Genomic DNA, 27,069 nt, shown 5'->3' with positions numbered 1-27,069 from the left:
CAAGCTGTTTCACTTAATTTTTTTTAATCGATTCCCAAACGAGTTTCAAGTCATTTTTTTCAAGAAAAAAAACATTTAGTGTGCCGAAAAATATATTGCTTTTAAGCTAATAACGATAAACATTGTATTTCATTCAAAAAAAATAATTGCTAAAACATTTATAATTATAAAATAAAATTTTTTATCCTTGTGTGCCTCTTTTATAACTCCTGAACAGCTTGTGCCATCTAGAAATTTGGATAGTTGCTACAAGAGGTAGTTTTAACGTTAGGTAGTTTAATGGGTTAGTTAAAAATCGATAAAAGAATTTCCAATTACATAATTTGGGAGTGACGTTTGAAAAATCAAATTTTCTCATTGGTTTGGCAAAAGCTATTCATATAAATTAAACTGTAGACAATCGGGTATTTGCAACTTTAGAAGAAGAATACCGCTTAATTCACAGGGTCTTACCAAACTATGTGATTATAAAAATGTCCATACAGCCATCAATGTTTGGTTTATTATCACGGTAAATTGATTCTAGGATCCGATATAATTGGATGCCCGCAAGCGATGTCATGCGAGCTTCTCGAACCTGATCGACTGCAGAATCGTAACATACACAAATGCCACGATTTAGACTCGCGTAAAGTCGCTTGCAAGTATACAGATGGATACTTACACGAGGAGAAGAAGGCATTGTTTTTTACATTCTTATGCGTAACGTGTTAGCGTTGCTATTAAGCTTAGTTTATTATCACGCAGAATCAATTTTCAGATCAAGTTCAATTGGATGCCAGCAAACGACGTCACGCGTGTATGTCGAATTTGATTGGCTGCTAAATCGTGGCATAAAAAAAATGTCACTATTTACCCACGCATGACGTCCCTTGCAGGTAAGCAATTCTAATTTTTTTTTTCAAATATTTTAAGGATAACATGATTTATGTTCGTCAGCTTATAACTCAGTTTAATAAAAACAAGAGCAGACAGACTAAATCACCAAATTAGTAGTTCTAAAACTATTTGAGACTGCAAATTTATATTGTTTAAAGTTATGCATTTTATGTTAATAGTTATGCTTAAAACTTGCTTCTATAAAACTAAATAATTTTAAATCAACGGTCATTAAAAATTTAAAAGCAGTTATGAACTGAAAAGCATAACTAGTGGAGAAATAGTACTAATTCATTTGTAAGAAACTTAATTAATTTTGGTAATGGACACTAAAGGTATTATGGTAATTAGTTTTGTTTCAATAAATGCTAATGATAATACTATACCTAAGTAATAATATAAGCACAAAGTATTAAATTAGTATATTTGGTACCAATTAAAATTACACCAAATTTTTGTAGATTTAATAAAGAATAAATGCCGAATATAATTTATTGTAATAATTTTTGCTATCACGAGATACCAGTAGCAATGCCAAAAGATACTGAATGCATTTATCTCTATTTTGATAATATGAATTATTAAAAACCTGCTTTGCTTAATCTAACAACGCAAAGTCATTACAAAAGCAAAAAATAAATGAAAATATTCGACTTTCGTTGAATAACCTAATATGTATTTTCTTAAATAAATTTGTAAAAATTTTGGTCTCTATTAACTAGTAAAGAGAAAAAAACATTTTCTATGATGAGAAAAAAACTTTTTTTTTGTTGAGAACGTTTTACTCTCTTTTAAATATATTATTTGTTATTTAATTCTAGTTGACTTTCATCGCAACGTTATTACTTTGTGATTTTATTACTATTATTATTGTTATACATTTACTAGCAAAAATATATCATTTTTTTATGATTGAAAAAAAGCAAATTTTTGCTTTTGAGAATATTTTACTATCTTTTAATTATTACAGTTCTTGTTCGTTAATTCTAGATGGCTTTGTTTATAATATTATTGTTTTTTAAATTTTTGATTTTATCATTGTTTTTTTTATTGCATTTTTTCTATTTTGATTATTAGCTTTTTGTTTCAGATAGTTTATAATAAAATTTAACTTTCGTTTCATAACTTTAATATCTATTTTTATAAAATTAAATATTGAAATACTTGAAATATATTTACTAGCGAAAATATATTTTTCTACGAAGAAAAAATATACACTTTTGCTGTTAAGAATGTCATAACTACTTTAATTATTATAAATTGTTTTATTTTTTACTTAATTTATTATTTGTTTCATTATATGTAGTTCTAAATTTTCCTTAATTTATTATTTGTTTTGTTATAAATTGTTTTATTTTTATTTTATTATATAAATAGTTTTGATAATTTATTTATATAAATTTTCTGTTAATAAATTCTGGTTGATTTTGATTGTTACTTTATTGTTTTAGGGCAGTATTTTGTTTTATATAAAACTCAAATAAGTTGAAATGTTTTCTGCCAATGTCCTTTTTTCTGAAAAAATGTTTTAATCCTTAAGGGATAAGATCCTTAAGAAAGAGGATAAAATGAAAAAGAGTAAGAAAACAATGAAAATTAAAAAAAATAATAGTAATAATAATTTACTGCACCTGCAAGTATATAAAACTCATAAAATAAGTTAAATCTATAGAGAAAACATGGAAAATAATATAATGAAAAGAGAACAAGAAAAATTAAAATAAGATATCTTTGAAAATATTTGGAAAAAAAATATTTAAAAATATATAAAAAAGCTGGAAAACAAAGCAATGAAAAAAAAATGAAAAATAATGACAAGAGAAGAAAATAATTAAAAATAATTTTTCAAAAGTATTTAAAAAAATATAATTTTTGCTATCTTAGAAAGAAAAAAAAAGAAATTAAAAATCCGGAAAACAAAACAAAGAAAAGATATAATCTCTTCATCAGCCCACACGATTATATCCGCAAAACGGAGTGCTTTCTAATATTGTATTAATATAGCCAGTAAAATTAATTAATAAAACTTATTAATTTTCTTCTTTTTTCTCTTTGTTTTTTTGTGCTATATATATATATATATGTGTGTGTGTGTGTGTGTGTGTAATTTAGAATTTCGTCTGCGAGTCTTTCTATATTAACTGGTAAGCTTAAAACATATGTTTCTTATCAAGTTTAAGATGTAGAAGTCGGTCTCTCACAAAGAGCCATAAGAAGTCAAGATGAACCAGATAAGCCCAGATAAAAGAATATTTTCCGAAGTTAGTGGGCAATAATTCGTCGATGAAAATAGTCCCCAAAACTTCCCAGAACCAGAACGTCGCTTTCCTTTTAGCGAATCAAAATCTCTAAATTTTATTAATTGAATGACGTTTCATTGAGATAAGAAGATTTTTGCAGCCACTCCCCTTCAGAATCTCACTTTAAAAGCTCAGGACAGGCAAAATTGCGTGTCTTTTCCATATTTTCAATGGCTAGATACAGCTGGGCCAAATCCAAACAATCCCTGCAAAGGGGAAACCTGATGTAAATATCACACGCATAATGTTTGCAATACTCCATCTAAAGTAATAAAATGCCTTTTTAACCTAAGTCGCTTAAGTCTCTTCAATTATCTAGCCTTTAAAGACATAACATTACATATTGTATATATATATATATATGTTATATATATATACAAGAAAACACTAAGAAAGTTAAGAAAAACAATAAGTATCATTTATTGCGCTTAAGCAGTGCAGCAGTGCAGTAAGAACGACACTTTAAAACCCTCTTGTTACACTCAATTTGTGATTTTGCTTTCATCTTTTGTTTTCATATTTTATAATCTGGCAATCTTTCTGCGAAAACATTTTTAAATCATTCTTGAAAAATATCTGTCCATGTAAGTTGTTATGATTTTGCTACTCGCTTTATAGTCCCCCCTTTTTAATGTTTTTTCTTTTTATTTTATTTTATTATCTGTTTTTACATGTTATTTTTACTTTTTATGATCTATTTTTATGTAGTTATTTTATAAAAAATTTTTTTGAGTGCTCCTCACACTATTGTATTAATATATTTTGCTTTGGCTTTATTGATACAATATCAGAAAGCACTCTGTTTTGCGGATATAATCGTGTGGGCTGAAGAAAAGATTATATCTTTTTTTTCCGGCTTTTTTTCCGGTTTTTTAATTAACATTTCATTTTTTTTTTTTTTTTTTAAAATGTTGTTTATTTTTTTTTACTTATTATTTCCCACCCCCTTTTTTTCATATGTCTATAATTTTTCTTTGTTTTATTCTTCATTTTGAACTTATCTAATGAGTGCTGTTTACTTGCAGCTTAAGCGCAATAAATGATACTTATTGTTTTTCTTAACTTTCTTAGTGTTTTCTTGTATTTATTTATTTATTATATATATATATATATATATATATATATATATATATATATATGCATCAAACATTATTGTATTCTTTTTTTTTTTAGTTTCTGTTTCGCTTGGGTACCACTTTACATTGACTCTTTGAAAGATATACATCATTATTGCCCATCTTGTAGCACATTACTTGGAGTTTATCAGAAGTCGGAGACATTAAGAAGAAACAGAGAAGATATTCATGGCTATTATTAAATTTTAAATATTCTAAAGGTAATAGATTTAAAGGCAATCACTTTCACAATAAAACTTCACAACCCACCAGGAATTCTCTCCCCCCACTTTTTGTTGAAATGGGCAAAATTAGAATACTTGATTCTTAAATCACCCTCAATTCTTACTTAACTCTTTTCTTAATTTCATCTGAAAAACGTGTCTATATGTGCATATATATAGTAGAAGAAAATATTTTAAGATGAAACACAAAAAGCAATTACCTCATACACGAACGAAGTCATTAACATGAAATGAAAAGCTAGATGTGAAACTAAGAAACCACCATGTGAAAGCACTAAAGGAGCAAACAGAAAGGAAAAATATTAAAATGAAATTGAAGCACTGACAAAGTGGAAGCACTGACATTGTGAAAGCATAGTGGAAAGTGGAAGCACTGACATACATAGCAGCAGTGACAGGGGGGTATTACCATGCAGCTCCAGTGCGGGAGCAGTTACACGGTAATTAACGCAGACAATCATATCCTTTACTGCTCAAAGGAGAAAAAAAAACAAAAGTCATGTCGGACAAAGACTATGTACCGTAATCTCAAAAGTCGAAGTGGAAGTGCATGAAATTACTACACGCATAAAGTTGCGCACTGGGTGCATGGTAACACCCCTCTGACTATGCTGCCATGCATGTCTGTGCTCCCTCTTTAATTTCTTTTTAATATTTTTACTTTTTGTAAGCGGCTTTGGAGCTCTCACAAGGTGGTTTCTTAGTTTGTCATTTATCTTGTTATTTCATGTTAATTTCTTCCTTCTTATATGAGGTAATTACTTTTCGTATTTAACCTTAAAATATTTTCTTCACATAATCTTCTAGGAGTGACAGTGACATTAGCAGCTGAGCGCTGTCGCAGCTTAACATTTTATCTTACTTTTTTTTCCTATTTTTGTATCTTAAAAATCGTTATATATATATCGTAATATATATATATATATATATATATTGTTTTTTAAAAAGTTAATTAAAAAAATGGTTTTTTCATTCTGTTTCATTGTTGTTGTCCAGTTTGCTTTTTTTAAATCTGTTGTCTGTGACATTTGTAACTAATAATTTTCCCATCGGTTCAATAGGGACATATATATCATCTACAAGGGGATGAGTAACCAAGGAAATAATAAGGCTCGTTTGAAATAGACATTTTTTTAGAATGCAGAAAGAAATAATTTTTTTTTTAATTGTAAATTTAATAGCACAAATATTGAGTGAAGAATTGTAATTTTAGAAATGGCTGCGTCCCTTCATTTAAGAAATTCAAGGGGGTCTAAAGCCCTCTCTGTCCCTACCGGGTTCTACGGTCCCTGGTTAGCAGTGTAATCTTTTGTTCTGATTAATTTAAAAACTTGGAAAGTATAATTAGTCTCATTTCCTAAGAAGAACTCATTAAACTATTCACTTCTATGTCTTGGCATTTTGCTTTTATTGATGTTTCAAATCCCCGGTTTTTTGATAACCGTAGTTAAAAAAGCTTTTCTATATATTATAGTACTCATAATTTCCAGAAATTTCACGTGCTTTTTATTTCTTTCAGGTATACAATACTAAAGTTCTCTGCCTGGCTTGGAAATATTTAAATATGTTTATTACAGATCTTTCTAAAGTATATTAAGAAATTTTCTAATGCAAATAATCTAGTTTTGAGAGATTTGTACATATTCAATATATTATTGATAATACTATTTTGATAATATTAGTATTACAACGTATTGTTTGTTAAAGTGTCTATCGGTTTTTATATAATCAGGAGTCTGACAATAATGTAAACTTTCTTGGAGCGATAAACAATTTTTTGGAGCCAGCGTGTGATGAAATGAAAGTTTGCTCAAGAGCTTTTTGTTTTTATGTTAAATTTTACTATTGGAGCTAGCTACTAATATATAGAAAAATTTTAGTCGATCGCAAAATGTTAGTCTTTATAATGGTTCTACCATCTCGTTCATAGCAAACATGACTGCCTCATTGAAGTAATCGATATATACTAGGTTCGTAATTTTTTTTATTACTAAGTACACAAGGACTATTAACGTGGCTAAATAGCGCTGAATAAACACAATTATAAATACTATCAGTAGCAATGAAAACTCTTACTGTCTTATTGATATCCAGAATTTATTTTCATTGAAAAATTAGAAGAAAAGTACAAAATTTGTAATTTCTTGTAGATGAAATGCATTTTAACGTGAATTAACTCAAGGCCATGATGGTGATTTTCAAACTTCAGTGTATTAAATAGTAAACAGAAAGCTACTGCTGTCATTAACTCCAAAATAATGAAAGTGGCCCAACAGCGAATCCTTTAGTAACCCTCCCATGAATTCTAACATATCATCACCTGTGCAGTGTTTCGGCTTCCAGAGCATTTACAAGACCACGCATAAAGTGCACATTCATCTTTTCCTACGTTGCCATGCTTTCTGAAAGAAATGGTAGAAAATACGATGTGTAAGAAAACAAGCTCTTTATGCTTTTCATTACAGCGCCATCTTGCCGTACTGTACAGCGAAAATTGTTTGTAACGATGGTTTCTACCACCTCGTAAATTTTGCCAATGTACCCTGTACATGCATTCTTTATAATATATAATAAATATATATATTTTTTTACGTTTGAACAGTATAATTCTGTTGTTAAGAATTTTAAAGTTCATTATCTTAAATGTACATAGGGTTGATGAGTCACAGAAACTTTCGCAAGCGTCAGTCAAAAATATTAGCTTCTCTCCAACTTCGATTATTTAAAAATTTTTAGATCATTAGCTTAAAAGAAAAAAAAAGAGATTTTTGATTTTATAAAAATTATCCACGCAAGTATTTATAATTATATGAAAAATGAAGATTATGAATTTGAATTGAATTGTTTAATAACCTATAGCAAGTGTAATAATTTAAATCTGAATTGTTTAATAACCTATTGCAAATTTAATGCATCACATCTGTTATCACAATTATCACCATAGCAAACATTTAACTACTTCTTCACATATTTTCATTCGTGTAAACTACACTGGTGGACCAAATTAAGATATGGAAGACATTTTCCCAAATATCTCAAAAAATACTGCATATAAGTAAATGAAATTTGGTATGGATATAGCTTATTCCAGAATAATAAAGTATTCCAAACAGAAATGAAAGTGCCATTCACTGGCAAGAACTATTGCCAATAAATCCAATGTAGTCTGAACTTAAGGATAAAAGATGACAAAAAAAGTGAGGCTTGTACAGTGTGTGCTGCCTCTAGTATGGTGTATGGTCATCCTATTTATTACCTATTTATTTTTCTGTTATTTATAAAAAAAATAAGGGTCACAGCTTGCTTGCGCATATTAACACGTTGTTATTGTGTTCAAAAAGAAAATATTTTTACGTTTATATTACTGTTTATTGATGCAATAAGCAATTTGGCTGAAAAACAAATTTTTTCTGATCCATTTGTTTTATTTTGATAACTTTTTACAGAATCAAAACGGATAACTTATCCATATTTCTATTATACACAAAAAAAAAAGGATTACAGCTTGTTTACGCTTATAAAAACATTGAGGAAAGGTTCCCAATATGCCATAGTTTATTAATTTGTAACAATTTGTATATAAAACAGAACGTAGAAACAACCAAACGCACATGTGATGGTTTGGCGAAGGATTTTTTACCATTTATTGGCTGTATCGCAAGCATGAATGGAGGTTAAAACTCTACCTTTGTTAAAGTTTCGAATCTTTTCATTATTTTGGACAAATACGGGTAAATACTTTGTTACGTTTCTATATATTCTTTTCTCACAATAAATTGTCTGTAAATAATCAAGGTCCAATAATATCAGAATTCAAGCTTACGTATTTAATATGATCCAACATTAGGATACTTTTTTTTCATTTTGAAAGTGAGTTGAATTTTTTTTTTTGAGATTACATAGTGATGCTATTGTGTTTTGCAAATTTGACAGATCCTTAGTCATTTCATGGAGCTGTAATACAAATAGAGCAAGCCCTATGCTATATTTCCCCATCTCTTTTTGTCCTAAACATCCGAGTTCCTACAGTTGAGTGTTCCCTCTCATTCGGCGACTTTGGCGAAGATACAGTCGTATGACAGTTGAGATGAGTTCTCATATCTGATAGATTCATGTTTTGTACTTATGTAGGGAATGGAGGAAAATACGAAGCTTCAGGAACGTTAAGATTAGCGGAACAGTAAAGCAAGTTAAAAATTATTTTAGAACTCTTATCTTTAAATTAATAATTTATGAATAATTGTTTACATTTTTACAAAAATTTTAACAAATTTTTTGCTCAATTAAATGTAACATAATAAACATACTATTTTAACACTTTCAATTTAAATTTCCAGCTTCATTTGTCTTCCATTGAAATAAAAAGAAGAAACGGAAATCGGAAATACTCTCTCGATTCGTCCCACAGTCACATGGTTTTATTATAATGACAAAATTTATCGTGATGTGCACGCTCTATTATACTTCACCTGAAAGAGTGATTTACCCCGGTGAACAGTGCGTAAAAAGATAAACACAAAAGCTTGAATAACATCTGATCTAATGATCGGATCTTCACGTATTTGAACTCAATCCTATTGGTTCAAAAGCATCGCCTCAAAAACGCCAATTAGTTAGTGCGAACGATATTTTAATTTACGAAATTCGATCAAAACACGTATTTTTTCTGAATAAATATACTTTTGTTTGGACCGGATTTAAATTTCTGATCCTCAAAATATGGGGAGTAACCGCAATCTAGGAAATATGGTCCCAAGAGTTTGGTTAAAAAAGATGTCCAAAGTTTAGACCTCTCAATGTTAATTTTACTTTTTACGCATATCAACATATTTCGAAAACTTTTTAAGCAAATTGGAAGATTTTTACACACATTTATAAAATTCATATATCCACACGAAAAATAATCTTTAATAATTATTTAATTTTTCTTTTTCTTACTATTTTATTTTATATTAGTCGAAAAGAAATTGAATTGCAAGGTAGGTATACAAATTTTTACATCACTTTAAAAATATAATTTTTTATGGGAAAATACAAAATTTTAACGACATTGGTCGAATAGTACCGGAGAAATCGAATTTTAAAAAACGTAAGACACTAAAAATTTTATTTTTCAGGAATGATACGAATAAAATAATATTCTTAAAGATAATATAAAAATTTTCATTCCTTTAATTTTAACTTTTTCGTCTGTAATGAAATTTTTTAAAAAAAAAATCAATAATTTTTTCTTTGCGTTCGAACCTATTTTTGGAAAACGAATTTTATAAATGTGTGCAAAAAACATTGAGTGTTCCTAACATTGGACCGCTCTCCTGACCAAACTATTGGGATCATATTTTCCAGATTACGGTTACCCCCTATCTTTGAAGGTTAAAGAAGTGAATTCGTCGTTAAAACGGTATGTTTTCCAGAGAAAGAACTTTTTCGGGTCTGATTTCGAAACTTAAAACATCGCCTGCATTAACTAATTAGTATATTTGAAGTCACCGGTTTGAACTATTAAGATTGAGTCCTAGTTCGTGAAATTCTGGTCATTAAATCTAAAATTATGTTTCATTTTTTTGCGCGTGTATATTAGATATAATAAAAATGAACATCATATTAATTATGCTAATAGTCATTTTTAAAAAAAAGTTAGGAGCATTTTCCCTAATGCGTCACAAAAATATGCAATTTTTTTTTGTCTCCCGAGTTTTGATTAGGGATTTTTGCACATTAAGTATTTTCAGTGCTAACTACATTTTTAAACTGTTTCTGTAAACCACATTTTTGTATAGATTTATTCGGCTTATAGTAGGGGTCTTCGAACTTTTATAGCCATGGAACACAGCAATAAATTCAGGAAATCAAAAGGGCCACGCTTGTGCTGACATCGACAAACAAATTCAGTAGTGGAGTATAGCAATATTTAATTGTAAAATAAATTACTGAGTTTTTTTTCTAATTTTCTTGAAAATATAAATTAAGTTCCACTTTTGGACCGCTTGCAGTCTTTTACAACTACATCCATAAAGGGTTCAATGTTTTAGAAAGACTTAACACGCAAATATTCTAAATAAATGCAAAATAAATTAAAACTTTCACGTTATTATTGCTTCGAACCATTGCATCAAATTTTAATAAGGTCTGGTGGCAGTTTATTTTGCTTCAATACAGCATTATTTTACTTCAATACAGCTTCAGTACAGCATGCCATAAAGCATATCCTTGTAAAAGTCTTATAAAAATAACATTGTATAAGTTGAAGCGAAACTAAATTGTTTATTATATCTTTTGGTCTTAATAAATCATCAAATTAATGATTCCGTCATTTCTTTTTATAAGTAACATCCGCAATTTAAATACTCTCTACTATCGTCTGAAGTATATGGCTGTTACATTGCTACCCAGACCACGCTGAGTGCCGGTACAAACATGCTGAGCTAGTACCGGCACTGAGCGCTGCTGAGTGCCGGTACTTTTTACCGGAATTTTTTTACATTGTAGGCACTTTTTTCATACATACAATGATAGAAAAAATATAATATAATCACATCTAGGCAAAACATTAGTTTCACAAAATTTTTTCGACAACTATTTTTTTCTTCTTCAGATATACAGTTGTAGAAATAAATCCTAATTTAAATGACAAAAATATTTGTAATATACTCTATTTAATGAATAAGCTTTAATACATATGCTCTTCATGCTTTAATATGTTCGTTTGAGTTGAGTTCTATTAACGTCTGAATTTCATGGTGATGTTAAATGCTGTTCCCGCTTATTCCGTATTATTTACATGTTTATTTGCCCATTTCTATTAACAATAAATTGGATAATACTGATACACCACTTTAATTTATTTTACGTATGCTTTTAAGTGAAAACTAAATACAAAATCTTACTTCTTTTATCAATTCATTTCACGCCAATATAAATAAGTAGGTTTCCATTTATATATAAAAATTATACGTATAATACGCTTACGTTTTTTTAATATTTAAAGTTACAGGCATACGTTATTTTTTCTTACATTTAAGGTTATATGTGTGCACTAGTATGAACATTCTAGAGCAAGGCGTTTGGGCTGCACCTGTGGCTAAAGTAGTTTACTATAATATCATGTGTGTATAGAATGTTTCTTACAGTATAAGGTAAGTTTATGTGGAGCAGCAGCCTCCAATTTTCTGGGGGCAATGGAGCCCTGGAGGATTATCCTTAAAGGATCAAACCCGAGACATTATATTTCATAAGCAATTGTTAATATATTAACCAAAGATAGACTATTAATTATTTTAAAAATATTTAACGAATGTGCGAAATATGAATTTTTTTTCATAGCATCGTTCTATCAATACTAGTATTCAAGTTGAGTTTTGTATCAGAAAGGTGAAGAGGATATAGTCTAATTTATAATTTGATTTTAACGTATGAAGAAAACTGAAAAATAGTCAACTAAAATATGACTTTCTTTGAAAAAAAAAATTTCGAAAATAAATGTTGAAAATGGTTATCAGCAAAACTTCTTCATTGCTCTAATTTTTATCTGATGCTAGGTACTGATACAATTTCATTCATCAAATATATTGTTACTAGAAAATATAATTTTTTCATTTAACTTTTCTTTTTTCCCAAGTATTTTGCTTAAATAATTTTATAAAAGTAATGGAACAATTAAATAAATAAGTTATAATTAGTTAGATATAAATTTAATGACAGGTTTCGAAAATCGTAACAGTTTTAAAATCCCGTAACTCTCGGAACCTATGTGACCCTTCCACGGAACCCTTAGGCTTTCGCGGAATACCTTTTAAAAACCTCTGATGTAGAGTATATTTCTTAATGGTATCACGTGAAGGAAAATATCTTTCATAAGTTATAAAGGAAGGTATCCTTGATGCAGAGTTCTCCCTGGTAATAAAAAAGGGTTACTTCCTCACAGAAAAGGGCAGTTTGAGTTTTGAAAGAGCGCTCCTACAACACCGAAAAAAATTTCTTAAAATTTTGTAATATCATGCAATAATTGAATTTGATCCTCAACAATTTTTAAGTTACCCTCTTACTCTATTTTATGTGTATATTTCAAAAAATAGTTTTTACTCATTATCTAAATAAAAATTTGTAGTTAATAAATTAAAGGCATGCTAAGAGACAATCTCTGTGAATACTTTTTTTTAAAAAAGAAATGATATTAAAAAAAATTGATAAACAGCTTAAAAGATTTTTTCTATAATTTATACTGAAAATTATTAGAAAATAAACATTTAAAAATGTCATTTTTCTTGAAAAGAAAAGGGTATTTATTTAAAAAATAATTTTAAAACTTAAAATTACTTGAAAATTTATTAATATACCCCTTGAGAAAAAATAGATACTTATAAAAATTTTACCAGTTGAGAATAATCTGAAAGAAAGTGAATATTTTTAATTGTAACCAGAATTAAACCTACAGACGCAGTTCATTTTTGTATGTAATTATTATTTTTACAGTTAATTAATTTTTCCTGAATATGAAATATGAATTAAATGACAGTGTTTTAAAGGGATGGCGGCTTACTTTTACAAAAAAGGCTTAGAAGGCTCATTTATAGGCATCAAATGGCAGGTAGGGCGAGCCGTCCATCTAAAAACGCTAAGGGAGAACTTGATAGAACAGTTGATTATCAAAAACTACAGTGTAACTGCTCTCAAAAATGCATTTAGTTTCTATGTTAGATTCAAATCTATATTTTTGTTGGAAAGGAATCTCTAACAAAAGAAGGTCAACAGTAAATTTCCGGCCGAAGCGAACAATGCCTTTAATATTTCCAGATACTCTTAATATCTACATATTCATCAGTTGATTCTCTTCCTTTCAAGTTTCCGTTGTAAAATCAGAAATACTGTACACAACGTCTGGGTCTTGTTTACGAGAATTCGTTTAGTTCTAAAGATATCAATAAGCTTCCATTTTCAATTCATTTAGCTATCCACCTACGAAAATTGGTAAGAAATATTATACTTTCATTGTATAAAATGTTACTCAGGTTTACAATTTTTATTATTTTGTTCGATGCAAGAAAGTTTGTAAGTGATCTTTATTCGAAGTATTACGCTGGCTTTAAATATGCTTTCCTCTGTTATTTTTTCGGATATTCATCACAGCTATTGAAAAAAAAATGCGAATCATTTATTTCTACCAAAGAAAAAGGAAAGAAAAATTGCCTTATATTTTAGAATTATTTCAATTATATTCGATATGCATATTTCAAAAATTGAAATTCTCTTTGTTTATTATACTAACTTTAGAATTTTAGTGCATCTACGCTGCATCTACTCAAAAAGTTGCTTAAAGTTTCAAAAAAATTTAAAAATAGAGGTTAAAAAATTAAAAGTTTTCTTATTTGACATCAGTGCACCAATATATAGACCAAATCAATTTAAAATGTTCTACGGGACTCTGAAAACAGCATGTTTTACAACATAGCTTTGCTGAATCTAAAAATAGATCTATGAAGAAATATTGTTTAGACATTTAAAATTTACTGCTCCTGTTGTAGTCAAAAGTAATTTTTTTTTTCAAAATAAAAGCCCTCTTTTACTTTCATGAACAATGAAAGTGGTGGCCCAGAGTAAAAAGCCTTAGTCTTCCAATGAGGTTATCCAGGTTCGATTCCTAGCAGTGGCTGGTTGATACGAATTATGCTTTTGGCTCACACCGAATACATTGCTGACATAAAATATTCTCAGTAGTAGACGGATCATGGGTTAGATCCCCCTTGTCGTCTGGCTAACCGTGGGAGAGTTTTGTGGTTTTTCTTTAAATATAACGCATATGAGTTTAATTGTTCCATCAAAAAGTCTTCCACGAAAGCTAGTTCATTCCAATACTTTATCCAAGAGTTCCCATGTCTTCTGGATCAGGTTCAAAATTACAAGGCTGCAGAGTTGAATATTGATAGTTGAAAACTAGTCAATTGTAGAGCAAATGTAATGAAACTGAACACTTTTTTGACAGTGATAAAATATTTTTGCAAACTTAATTGATAAACATGGATTTATTAAAAGGTTTAAGCAAATGAAATTTTCTTACTTTATAATTTTTAACTGAATGATTAGGAATCTTAAGCGGCACAAAAAATTCAATTAGTTTCGAATAATTTTACTTATTGCATTATCGTATATTAATCGTGTAAATATACTTTTCAACTAGAGATTCTGCCAATTTTCGTTAACATTTTCAACTTCTCATGAGATTAACAATGATTAGAGGCTGTTGTTAATTGATAATTTTACAGTATAATGTTATCATAGAAGATACTTATAATTCAAAATATTACAATTTTCTTTCAGTATAAGCTTCTTATTAATTCTTTAAATAAATCCCTGTATTGCTGTAAACTATTTTTTTAAATGAACTATCTATTACAAAAATATTTATACAAAAATATTTACATTGGATTCCTAATTGAAGACCATAAAAATACTTATAGAAACGAACTTAGAATAAAAAGAAAGTTAATTCTGATTTTATTTAAAATGTTAGTATGATAAAAAAAAGTAGATCAAAACATTTAGTGAGTCATGGTAGCTAGGTATAAAAATGCTAACACATTTCACAGAATTCATCGTTAATCGATGCTGTGATCAATAATCATGCGTTTCAATAGGCACGCATTTGTTGCACCATTTTGTTCCTTTCTCAGTAAATATTCTATCCAATAAACTCTCTAAGGTCATTCTATACTATCTCCAAAATCATTCGATAGTCGAACAAATCTTAAGAATAGTCACAATTTTTTTATCGTCCAAAAAACTGAATAAATAATAACAACTGAAACATTTTGGAAGTAAGTACAAAATATCATTACTTTGTGAACTCTTCATTTATACGTTGCAAGCTTGAGTAATATTAATTTACTTAATGCAATATTATTTTACTCGGTGCACAGTGATAAAATCACTGCGCAGTGATCAGTGCGCAGTGATTTTGTGAATAAAAAATTAGGAGATGTGATAGATTGTGTAAATAAATAGATGATGCAACGATACTGCATGTATATAAACATTTTAACCAATTGACGACTTTATTTCTGTTTATAAATGCCAGTAAAATGAACTTTAAAAAAGCATTGATTTTACGTAATCACATTAATCAAGACGAGTCATCTTAAAAATTGTTCTTTTAGTCGTTCAGTAACAAAATTTTACTTTTCGCTCGATATTTTTTATAATTAAAGACTTCAACCTGCTTTACCCGAATAAGTCTAATGAAATATTCATTTCCCTTTTCGTCATGAAAGCATTCTAAAACAAAATTTAATTCCTCTATTAACTAAATCACCATCAAGTGTTTAAACGGACAGTTTATAAAATGTAATTTTATTGTATGTACTTTGAAGTTGAAATTTCTTTTGAATGAAGAATTTCTTTTGATATGAAAATGTATCTATAACATTTTTTTTATTTATTTCATTTACTTATTTGTTTTAAAGAAAATATTAAGAAATAAATTCTGCATAAGTAAAAGAGTACAAAAGCATTTTTTTTCCTTTTACTTTAAATTTAAAAATTTATATTTAAAAATTGTAAGCACTGTTGCCACAGCTGTTCAGCTGTTGGAGCTGTTGGTTGTTCAACTTAACACTATTCAAAAACTATAAGAAAGCAGGAAATTGTGAAAGTGTATAGAAAAAATATAGAGAAAGTACGATGGATTAAGAGAAATTAAAATTTGATTATTAGTTCGAGAATAATTAGCTATTAAACTTGTAAGTAAAAATACATCATTGGCCGATCTACAACTAGCGGAAAAGCAAACTACGAAATGGAAATTTGACGTGCTGAAAAAGCCATTTTCATTTATCAACCGAAATCAAGTTTTTTTTTTCTTCCTTTTTTTTAGAAATTCAAATTTTTCGAAAGTTATTGCAATTTTAAGTGTTTTATATGAGATTTTTATGTACCTTTTATGCCTTAAAAATGATTTATTTATCCGCCATAAAAAAAATGCATTTATCTTTATCGAGATCTTCTTTTTAATAAGGTCGCACTTTGCTTGATGTCAAAAACAATGAAGAAATAATCAATTAATTAAAAAAAAAATAGATAGAAAGAAAGAGAGATTAGATTTCACCAGATATTAAATAATTTTTATTTAAACATTTCAATTAAGATAATTTTAAAAAAATATATAAAAGCCGCTTCCAACTTGAGCTGTTATAATGATGTAAGGTAATTATTTTGTATCCTTAACGAGTATAATTCCTTCGCATTTATTTCTCCTTATTATTTATTTCACAATCTGTATTCCTTAGTACGAATATGTTATTTTTTATTTTTTTTTTAGATAAAGTTGATTATTTTTCGAATTCATGTCATCTTTCATTTCATTACGATTAATATATTTAATTACTCGTCACGATTAATTATGTTTAGTTTCGTAAGATTAAAAAATTTAAGATTAACATGTTATAAAATATTTATCCACTGGGTCATTTTACAATCAGTTTGTTTATAAACTCAACTGGTAATTTCTTTCAAAATTCCAATTTGTTCGAAAGTTAATGATATTTTCGCTCGTTTTTTCCCGAATTTGTTTTCATTCTTTTGCTTTACTTAATGACTATTTAACTATCATTGAGGAAAATTCTCTCTCGAAATCTTAATTTTATAAACTCGTGTTTGACTTGATGTAATAGGTAACGAAAAATATGAGAGAATGAAATTAATGAATAGAATGAATGAATGAATAGAGGAAGAGATTATATGCTGTTTGATTAAATCATAACAAATATAAAAATGTAAAAAAGTATGGGTAAAAGACTCAAGAGATATTCGTAAATGCCGTTTCCAATTTTAATTGTTATACAATCCAAAAAATGGTTCATTTTTTTTACGATTAACATATTTGTGAAACGTTCTGTTCCTCTTTTAAATTTTTATAATTATATAAGAGTTTAATAACATAATTAACTTTAAAAAATAGTTGACTTTAAAAAAAAATATAAATATAAATTTGAGTCAACCACGAGAGTTAGTGAGTGGAGCGAGCTAGGACGGAGCCACCAAGTATTAAAAAAATTATCACTGTTTTTATGTTAAAAGCTATTTATATATTGAGAGAGAGAAAATCATTAGACAATTAATTTGGCTCCGTATGCATAGATATAAAAGAAGTCAAACAAAGAAAAAATACATAATAGTTGCTTCAAAAATGTTTAAAAAATAGTAAGTTAAAAAAAATGAAGTTAAAAAAATGTAAGTTAAAAAAAGATTGTGTAGTGTTGATTAATATCGATAAATCGGTATTAATCAACGGTATTAATCGGAATTAATCAATTCCCGGTGAATTTTCCTTATTAGATTAAGAAAAACAAGTCTTTAGAAGTTCATCTCACCAAAATAAAAATTAACTATATTCAGTATCATTTGGCCTGACACTATTGCTCAAAGTCAGCCTATAGTACTCAAAATCTCTAATAATTCTCAAAAATTCCTATCTTCACCAATACTTATCCCTTTGAGGTGACCACAAAAAAACGTATTAACATAGCACCTATATTTGGCATCTGTATTAAATATATTTATTAGCATATTTGGTAACTATTAAAACATCACCTATCACCACAATAGCAATAGTATACATTATTTAAATTAATTTAACATCAATAGTATCTGTTACTAAAATTAAGCATCATTGGCTTCAATAATGGTATAGCGAAACGAATAAGCAACTTTTTCTACATTAATTTTGCTTTTTTGTAGGTAACTCTGCTTTAATTGCAATTGATTTTAAATTTAGCTTTATAGGATCACATTTCAAAAGCATAATTATAAACAAATTAAAGAGCGTTCAGTAAGCTCATTGTTTTATTAAATAGAGCTGCAATTTAGCAAAAATCACTGATATTGTTTAATATCGTTTAAATATTAGAATTAAAAAAAGAAACAGAATCGTCTACAGTTTTATACATAGTAATGGCTTAAGTTAAACCAATGAAAAAACTAACTAACTCTCAAACTAAGTTTACTAATTTTGTTCGCTTTTTTATCAGAGTTAAAACTTTCTCTCATCACCCACTATTCTAATTTAAATATGTAAGCACAAACCGTTGTGAAGTTATAAGAGAGATACGCCGCCAGACCTTTAATTATTAGTAGATCATTATCGATGTTCCGAGAACGAACAGAATCGAATGATCTACTCTTAGAAATAAAACACTCCCCCCCTCCAGATGTTTATTATTAGAACTGATTACCAGGCAGTTTTGTTTCCCATCCTTCAAATTGATGGTTAGTTTAGATCACTGGGTTACCAAACTTCAGAAGAATGCCCCCAAATGAGCAATTTCTCTTTTCAATAGGGGCGATTATCATCAGAAAGGGTGATCGAAGGGCGATGAATATGATAAAAAATAAATAAAAGCATTGATAAAAAGGTAGCGAGTATAATAATCGAAAATGTTTACGAAACCGATCGTTCAGAGTTCAGACAAAGAATCAGGGGTTAAAAATATTTAAATTAGAGGAGCGTCCTTGTCATACCTTGGATTAAACAAGGATCTGTCTTCCAGATTCTCTTGAAACAAAGTACTAAGTTGAACATTTGCTTGAAAGGGGATCTTTGATGAACATAAAGCATAACATTCAAGCTTTAACTGAAAGCTCAAGGCAGTCGTAAAGATGAACAATAGAGTTTTCGAATTTTAACTGTCAACGTATTTAATTCTTCCAGATAAATTTAATTATTTACTGCTGTTTCGATTTTGTTTCCTTCAAATATCTGGTTTTCTTAATAGAAAGAAAACGTGAAGTTTTATTTTAAATTTTTTTTCACTTCAGTATTATCGGTGCTTTTTAGCAACAACACATGGTTTCTTTTAAAAAGGAGAAAAAAAGGGTCGATAGGTGGTCGGTATGGGTGATTTAGAGGGGCTGGGGGATGAGTGGTATTCAAATCTAAAAGAGGGCTATAGGACAGAAAAGATAAATATAGTAACAAATTTTAAGTAAATATTTTAGATTGACAAATTTCAAGTAAAAATCTTTTTTTATTTGTAATATTTATCTATTTGATGTATAAAAGTTATTTTCAGTAGAATTTTTTATTTTTATTTTTTATGCCAACAAAAATTACCTATCACCTATTATAAAGCACTTTTTGAGTCACGCATTTGCAATTTAGCTTTGAAACACGTTAACTTGCTTATGATCTTCAATTACATTCTGTCCCAGATAGAATCGTTACCAGTTTGCAATCAAATTGCGACAGCCACGGAGACTCATTTATGAAGTCACATGTCACGAGCGATTAATTCTCACTTGGGTCGGATCACGCTATTGGTCGAAAATGACATCACTGTTTGGGGAAGGGATATACTGTGTATTGCATAGTATTTTGGCGACTGATCTTGATTTGGCGACAGATTTTATATTTAGTTTTCAAATGCGCTCTATTTACACGTGGTAATAGTGTTGAGGAACAAAGACAATATTCACATTTTGCACAGTTTTGTGGTAATTTTTTATTCGAATCTAAGTAAGTGAAATTAAGCTATACTGCTTTTACGTCATTAGCAACTGGGGCTGTTCTTTAAATGCAAGGTGGGGGAGGCTAGCCCAGAATTTTGGTCATTACTTTAAACTAAATTTACGTGTTGCTTGATTATGAAGTTTTTAAAATTATTCATAACACAACTAAATTGCGATGTATGAGTAAATTTGAGCTTATGTTTATTTCAATTTTTGTTACTTCATAACTGCAAAAGATAATTCTTATGGAAAAACAAACAAACGAAAAAAAAAAACGTATTTGTAATATTACTATACATACCATCTTATATTTGTAAAAACATTCATTATTTTTATTGTTTTTAGCTTTGATGAATTTAAATCAATTCAAACATAAATATTGTCTGAAATGCTGAAGTGGACATTTACCTATCTCCCCACCCTAACGACGACATAATATTAAGTAAACATTTGCAAGGAATAAATAAATTCCGAGCGAGCAAGTGTGCATACGAAATTTGTCGCCAAACTCATACAAACACCAGCCAACAGCCACCATCTCCCTTCCCCCAAACAGTGATGTCATTTTCGACCAATAGCGTGATCCGGCCCAAGTGAGAAGTAATCGCTCGTCACATGTCACCTATGCGACGTCGATGCCGGGGTTTTTGAAGGTTACCATGTCCTCCTTTAGGGACGTCTCATTTTGACGTCACCCAGAGACGTCAACACGAGACCGCGATGAAACATATAATTGTCGCCGTGACATCACAGTGTGACGAAGATGTGACATATTCACTTCGCTACTTAGCCACACGGAGACCCTGTTGAGACGTACATTTCACAATTTTGTCTCACTCTGACCCAGTCGAGACGTAAACATATCACATCTTCGTCCCATGGTGACCCAGTTGAATACGTCACATCTTCGTCATACGGTGAACTTGCTGAATTGCGAATTTGTCATATTTTTATCACATGGTAACGTCACTGTGACAATTAAATGGCCCATTATAGTCTCATATTGACGTCTGGGTGACGGCAAAATATAACGTCATCAAAAATGGACATAGAAACCTTTTTAGACCCACGCGTCAGCGTAGCCGTATTCACATGTGACTTTACAATCGAGTCAACCGTCGTATTTTTGTTGCAATCTAGTTACGGTGTTACTGGCAGGGTTGGCATGTTTTTGACAATTGACGGTTTTCTGGTTTTAACAATGGTTTTATCCGTCATGACAAAACATTTTTCTACATAGTTTTGACAAGTGTCAAAACCCAAAATTTTATTAAATTATGAACATCTTATTTATAAATAAACATGCATATAAAATTGCAAGTGATCAATCAATTATGTCCTTGAATTAGTTGGATATTAAACTCTGTTTTGTGTTCACAATCACTGTCAAAAACCCAAATTTTGGTGTAGAAAATATTAACTAATTATAATGAAACTATGTAAAATTTAAATTTATCCAATCTTTTAATTTGTTAAATGATTGAAAATAAAAATAAAACAACAATCAACTCTCAACAATCATCTTATTCATTATGTATGTAAAATCAATTTTCATTTACTCCCATTTTAACTCCTTTCCCTGAAGCATACGATTACAAAAAACAAAAACAGTTTTGAAGCCTTCTGTACTTCAATATACAATTATTAAACTTCAACGTTAGGCAAGGCCGAATTGTTTTAATATCATTAAATAGTTTTGTTTTTCTTTATTAACGTAATGCACTACTTTAAACTATATTAATTACTATATAGATTAATAAGGTATAGGATTACTACTAACCCTACTAATCCTATAAAGAATCACATATCTATGTTGAAATGTACCATTTTCATTTTGATAAGCCGTATTTTAGCACTGGTAAATAATTTTCAAAAATTTACGGCTTCAACTTTTGAAATTTGTTTATGTAAGAATAGGGCAATAATTACAATTACAGAAATCTCTATAAAAGTAAATAAGGGCATGTTGCTTTTTCAAAAACAAAGACCAGCAAAAAACAGGATAAAAAAACATGTATAATTACTGTTGTAATCACAAAAAACTCAACCTTGACTTAAAAAGAACTCAAGTGTTGACGTTAGATCGTATAACTATAAAAGTCTCAGGGACAGAGCCGGATTATACCTTTCGTAGGCCCTAGGCACAGCCGTTTTCGGGGCCCTTCCCTCCTTCCCCCACTCCTCCCCTCTTTTCAAAATATATNTTGTAATTTTATTCAAAAATAAGTAAGTTTTATTAATCAGTTAGATAGTTCACTCTTGTCGGTCAGAACTGTATTCTTTATTTCAAAATGATTTAAAAAACACTATTTATAAGTAGATTTTAATGGTTTAAAGAAGTTTAGTTAATTGTGCAAAAATGGTTACAGAAGCTTATTTTAAAGTTAAAACACGCAAAACAAATTTTCTTTGAATATTCCCAAATTATTTTTCTAGTCAAAAGCAGGAAGTAAATTTTAAACAGTCACATTTCTCTCTGGTTTAATACATTCAAAATTCCATCAAAATTAGGTGTTTTCACTGAATTTAAGATAGAATTCTTGTTCATTTTTTTTTTGCATTTCCTTCATTGTTTGTCTTTTTTTAAATGTTGTAGGAAAAAAATTAATTAATTTGCCTGAATATAAATGAACACAATTACAAGGGGGAATAATTGACTTTCAATTTTTTTCTGATGTAATTCAGAATATTCGAGACAATTAACTCGAAATAAGAAAAAACACATATCTCGTATTAAAGTCATTATCAATTTACCGCCGATATAAACTTTAACGTTTGTTTCGTTCTCTCTACTTTTATTAATAAAAAAAATATATATTGGACATCCATTTAATAAAAATGAATGTTTCTTTTTATCTTTTAGGTTAAGAGCGATCGTAGCTTCAGCTCTAAGAGCGGAGTGAACTAGCCCTTGTATTCTCTTTAGCCCTGGTGCGGGTGGCACCTTTCTAATTCAGACATCATTTAGTTCTCTCCATAATTAAATTTCGCCAATGGAACAATAGCACCTATTTCTGTTCCTTCCCTGGCAACCCTATTTTCACGCAATGCGATTCCTTTGCTTAACCTTAATCGTCTTCCTGAGTTTCGATTTAAATATATTCAAATAAAAATGAGAGACGCAAAAAAAATAATACTGAATAAAAATCTCAATGAAAAAAATTGATCAGATAGCACCCGCATCTTTATTAAACAATAGAGTTGATTGGTTGAAACAAAAATGGCTTGTATTTGAAATTGCTTAACCGCAGTTATACAGACATCTCAGTGTTACCATTGAACTAAAAATTGACTTTTAGTATTCAGAACAATCGAGAGAGGGCATCCGCCCAGAGCTCTAAGAGGCATTATAACAACAGGATTTAACAATCACCAAATCGAAATTTTCGTTCATCCAAATTTTCGATCACTTTCCGAATAACTTACGTACTCTACTTTCAACTGCAGCTCTGTGACCGAGAACAATATAAGTTTTAATCTTTTTCTGACCACCTCAAGTAGAATTTGTCTTTATTATCTCTTCTGGAATTAATCGATATTGAATATTATTTTGACTTGTTACAGTGCCGGGATACCCATTAGGCCAGACTAGGCCATGGCCTGGGGCCCTCAATGATTTAGGGCCCCCTTTAAATGGATTTTTTGAAAATAAATTTTAAAAAATTAAGAAAGAGAAGGATTTTTAAAAAAATAATAATTTCTAATATATATTAATAAAATACGATAATTTTTTACAAAATGTTAATTATATTTATTTATTACTTACTTTAGTTATTATTTATAAGTACTATTATAGTTTATGTATTATAAGATTTATCAATGTTTTTTAAGTTCAAATTTGTCATATTGATTTGATAGTGAAAAAATTGAAGGCAGTACTATAGCAAGCTGAGACTTGTTTAAACAAGAAGCAAAGAATTCAATGTTGTTGATATTATTGAGACGTTTTAAATGAAAAAGTTTTTTAGTGCCTTGACTGAAGTGTCTCGTAATTTTTTTAGTGTTTTATACTTGTTTAGTGTCCGCGTCCATAATTCTTTTTGATCTATAAATAATTACAAAATTTAACAAAATAAAGTAACATTTATTTTATTATTATTTATTTTTATTTTAAATAGGCTGTCTTAAATGAAAAGATATACAATTACTTTTATATTTGAATAAATAAAAAAGATACGTGAAAAAAAATTTAATCTATGGGCCCCGAGCACGCTTATTCCGGCACTGACTTGTTAGTGTGTTTAAATTTTTATTGGAGCTCTGAGTTGGTTGACAATACAAGTATCAATCGTTTTCTGAACAGCCAGAAACAAAATTTTTCTAACTATTTCAACATCTACGAGAACTTAATGTCCATCGAAATTGCGATCACTTTCCAACAAACTATCGTGCTCAAAATTTCAACTAGTGCTTGATACTAATCTATTTTATTACTGGTTTTTTTTTGCCGTATGCCTGTTTAGGCAGTGGGGGAGCGATTGTTCTTGTTTTTCAGTGACGCCATCTATGGCCAGGAATTCGACTTCTGCCACGCCATTCACACAACCACAGCCCGTCTATAGGGCGGGTCACATTCACACACAAAGGAGAAAGGACATAGAACGCAGAGAAAGAAACATCCATACCTTGACCGGGATTCGAACCCAGGACCTTTCTGATGCAAGGACAGTTCCCTACCCCCTACACAGGCCGATCGGCAATGCTGTTTTTTAATTAATATATACGATCAAAATTAATAGCGACATTGCCACTCTATTTATCGAAATTTCTACCACTTTTAAGTTGGAACTCGAAAAAACTAAAATGGGTATCGGTTCTCAACTTTAGATCTCAGAAAAAATTTAAAATGTTTCCTATTTTAGCCAACTTGAAAAACGTAGATGTAACAAATTTCAATTTGTTGCTTTTAAATGTCTATAAAACGCTTATAAACAAGCTATTATTTTTACCTCTGCTCTTTGGATAAATTAAATTTTATCTTAGTTTGCTTACCAATTGATTTTAATAAACGTTGCAAATTTGAAACAGTGATTGATAATCAATAAAAAAATTTAAATAACTATCTTGCTTGCTTCCACAATTTTAATTCAGTTTGTTAACTGTGACGTCAAAGCAGACAATTAGAAAATATCCATCCATTTTATTCACGACTAAAATAATAAAATCGTTCTTAAAACATTACTTAATAAAATTATTCACCATCTCGTCGTCAGTCATTTTCCGCGCTTTCCTTCATGAAAGAAACAGAGCTTATAATTTATGCGGCTGCTACTTTTGGCAAGACATCTGCCGTTGGCGAGAAAGTAAGGGTTGCTTTAAATTGGAGCTCTTATTTAGAAGAGTATCTTCGATTCTTTTTGTTAGTTTGATTTTGAAAGATTTTTTTTTTTTATTTTCACTCTTAATTTCAAATTCTGTTTTACCTCAGAAAAATACTTTAAAATATTACGTAAGAAAAATATGAGTTTAGACAAATCTAGAGTTTACCATGGAGTTTCACACGTTTAAAAAATGTCGTTAAAATATTAAAATGCAAATTAATTATTGCAGAATTACTTCTCCACTGCGTAATCCTGCCATAATTTATTAACATTTTGAAGACATTTTTTCAACATTTGAAACTTTATGGTTTATTCTAGGTTCACCTGAATTCATATTTATATATACACTGTCAAAAATTCTAGATCAAATTACGGTATAAAGTACAGATACTTAAGATATATCATCCGTAAAATAATATACCATAATTTTCACATTAACATTTAATTAATTAGAGTGATTCAGTGATTTTCCGGTAATTATTACTGTGAAAATGTACTGTGTATCTGATTTTTTTTGTTCCATAACATGTTTTGGTTAAAATGGATTTCACGGTAAAATGTACCCTAAGTATCAAAACTTTTTACCGTAATTTGATCTAGAATTACAGTGTACTTGATATTTTAAATAACCCATGAAGGTAAAATAGAATTCACAGTGAAAAGTTTCTTCTTCAGTAAAGCGTCCTCTTGATAGTTTAATTACTAAACATATTTTAATTAAATATATGTTTTCCTAATCTGTACATATTCACCACTAAATAATAATTCATTGAGGTTAATTCATTAAGAAGCAGTCTATAAGTGATGTCACACTCAATATTTTGTCCTTCTCCTTCCCTATGACACTCTCACACTTGACGCTCTCTTGTCACATTGAATTAAACATGTCACATTATATTACATAAACATATATTGTCAGTTTAGAAATAAAATGCATAATGTGCCATATTAAATTATATTTTTATTTTATTATTTATATTATTATATTTTAAATAATATTTTTTAAATACTATAACAATTTTTTAAGTAAGTTTTAAATTTAAAAAGTGTTTTAAATTTAAAAGTATTTAAATTTAAAAGTATTTAAATTTAAAATTGTTTAAATTTTAAAAAAGTGTTTTTAAAGCATTAGTGACCAAACATAAATAAGACTCTATGTGAGCTTTTGTGATTTTTAACCGTGGTTGTGATTTTTAACCAACGTTAATTAATTTTTATAACCGTCGTTGAACAGTCGGCCCAATTTAGGGTTTACGACTAATAATGTTCAACTCCTTAGCCTTGAAATTTTGAACACAATCTAGAGGACTTTATCAAGTATTGAGAGAAATTTGCCTTCGTGGAGACCGTATTTTCGTTGAAGAGGAAAAACACGAACACCTCCTAAGGTTAGTTTGACACCAAGGGGACTCTAACCTATGATCCGTGTATCACTGAAGATATTTTACGTCAGCCGGGGGAGGAATTTATATCGAACAGCCATCTCTGGGATTCGAACCCGGTTCACCTCATTAGAAGACGAACGCTCTATTCCATGAGTCACCACAAATCAGCTTTTGTAATTAAAAAGATGAATAAAAGATATATGAAATAAGCAATATTAAATATTCAATCTGCTGCTTTAAATATTTCTATTTTGTCATGTGTCACATTTCTTGTTATCTTCTCCTCCCCCTTGTTACTAAATCTCAAATTTCAATAACCCCCTTCCTCC

General features: G+C 29.2%; 3 protein-coding genes across 3 annotated transcripts in view; all 3 read left to right on the top strand.

Annotated features, from left to right (window-relative positions):
* The window catches only part of LOC107441145 (lipopolysaccharide-induced tumor necrosis factor-alpha factor homolog), a 64,599-nt gene extending 58,278 nt beyond the window's left edge, over nt 1–6,321 (top strand). Inside the window, exons 6-7 of the mRNA XM_071180201.1 lie at nt 4,353–4,515; nt 6,059–6,321. Coding sequence (XP_071036302.1) covers nt 4,353–4,497 — 145 coding nt within the window. The 3' untranslated portion in view covers nt 4,498–4,515; nt 6,059–6,321. The remainder of the gene's footprint in view (nt 1–4,352; nt 4,516–6,058) is intronic.
* LOC107441147 (lipopolysaccharide-induced tumor necrosis factor-alpha factor homolog) overlaps nt 1–27,069 on the top strand; it is a 324,710-nt gene that overhangs the window by 220,269 nt on the left and 77,372 nt on the right. The window lies entirely within an intron of this gene.
* Nucleotides 13,386–27,069, top strand: part of LOC107441151 (lipopolysaccharide-induced tumor necrosis factor-alpha factor homolog) — a 46,405-nt gene continuing 32,721 nt past the window's right edge. Inside the window, exon 1 of the mRNA XM_071180204.1 lies at nt 13,386–13,506. The gene's annotated coding sequence lies outside the window, so the exon portion shown is untranslated. The remainder of the gene's footprint in view (nt 13,507–27,069) is intronic.

The sequence above is a fragment of the Parasteatoda tepidariorum genome, chromosome 4, assembly GCF_043381705.1.
Source record: "Parasteatoda tepidariorum isolate YZ-2023 chromosome 4, CAS_Ptep_4.0, whole genome shotgun sequence".
NCBI lineage: Eukaryota > Metazoa > Arthropoda > Arachnida > Araneae > Theridiidae > Parasteatoda > Parasteatoda tepidariorum.
Note: the sequence above shows the minus strand (reverse complement) of the source record. Positions and strands in the feature narration are given on the sequence as shown.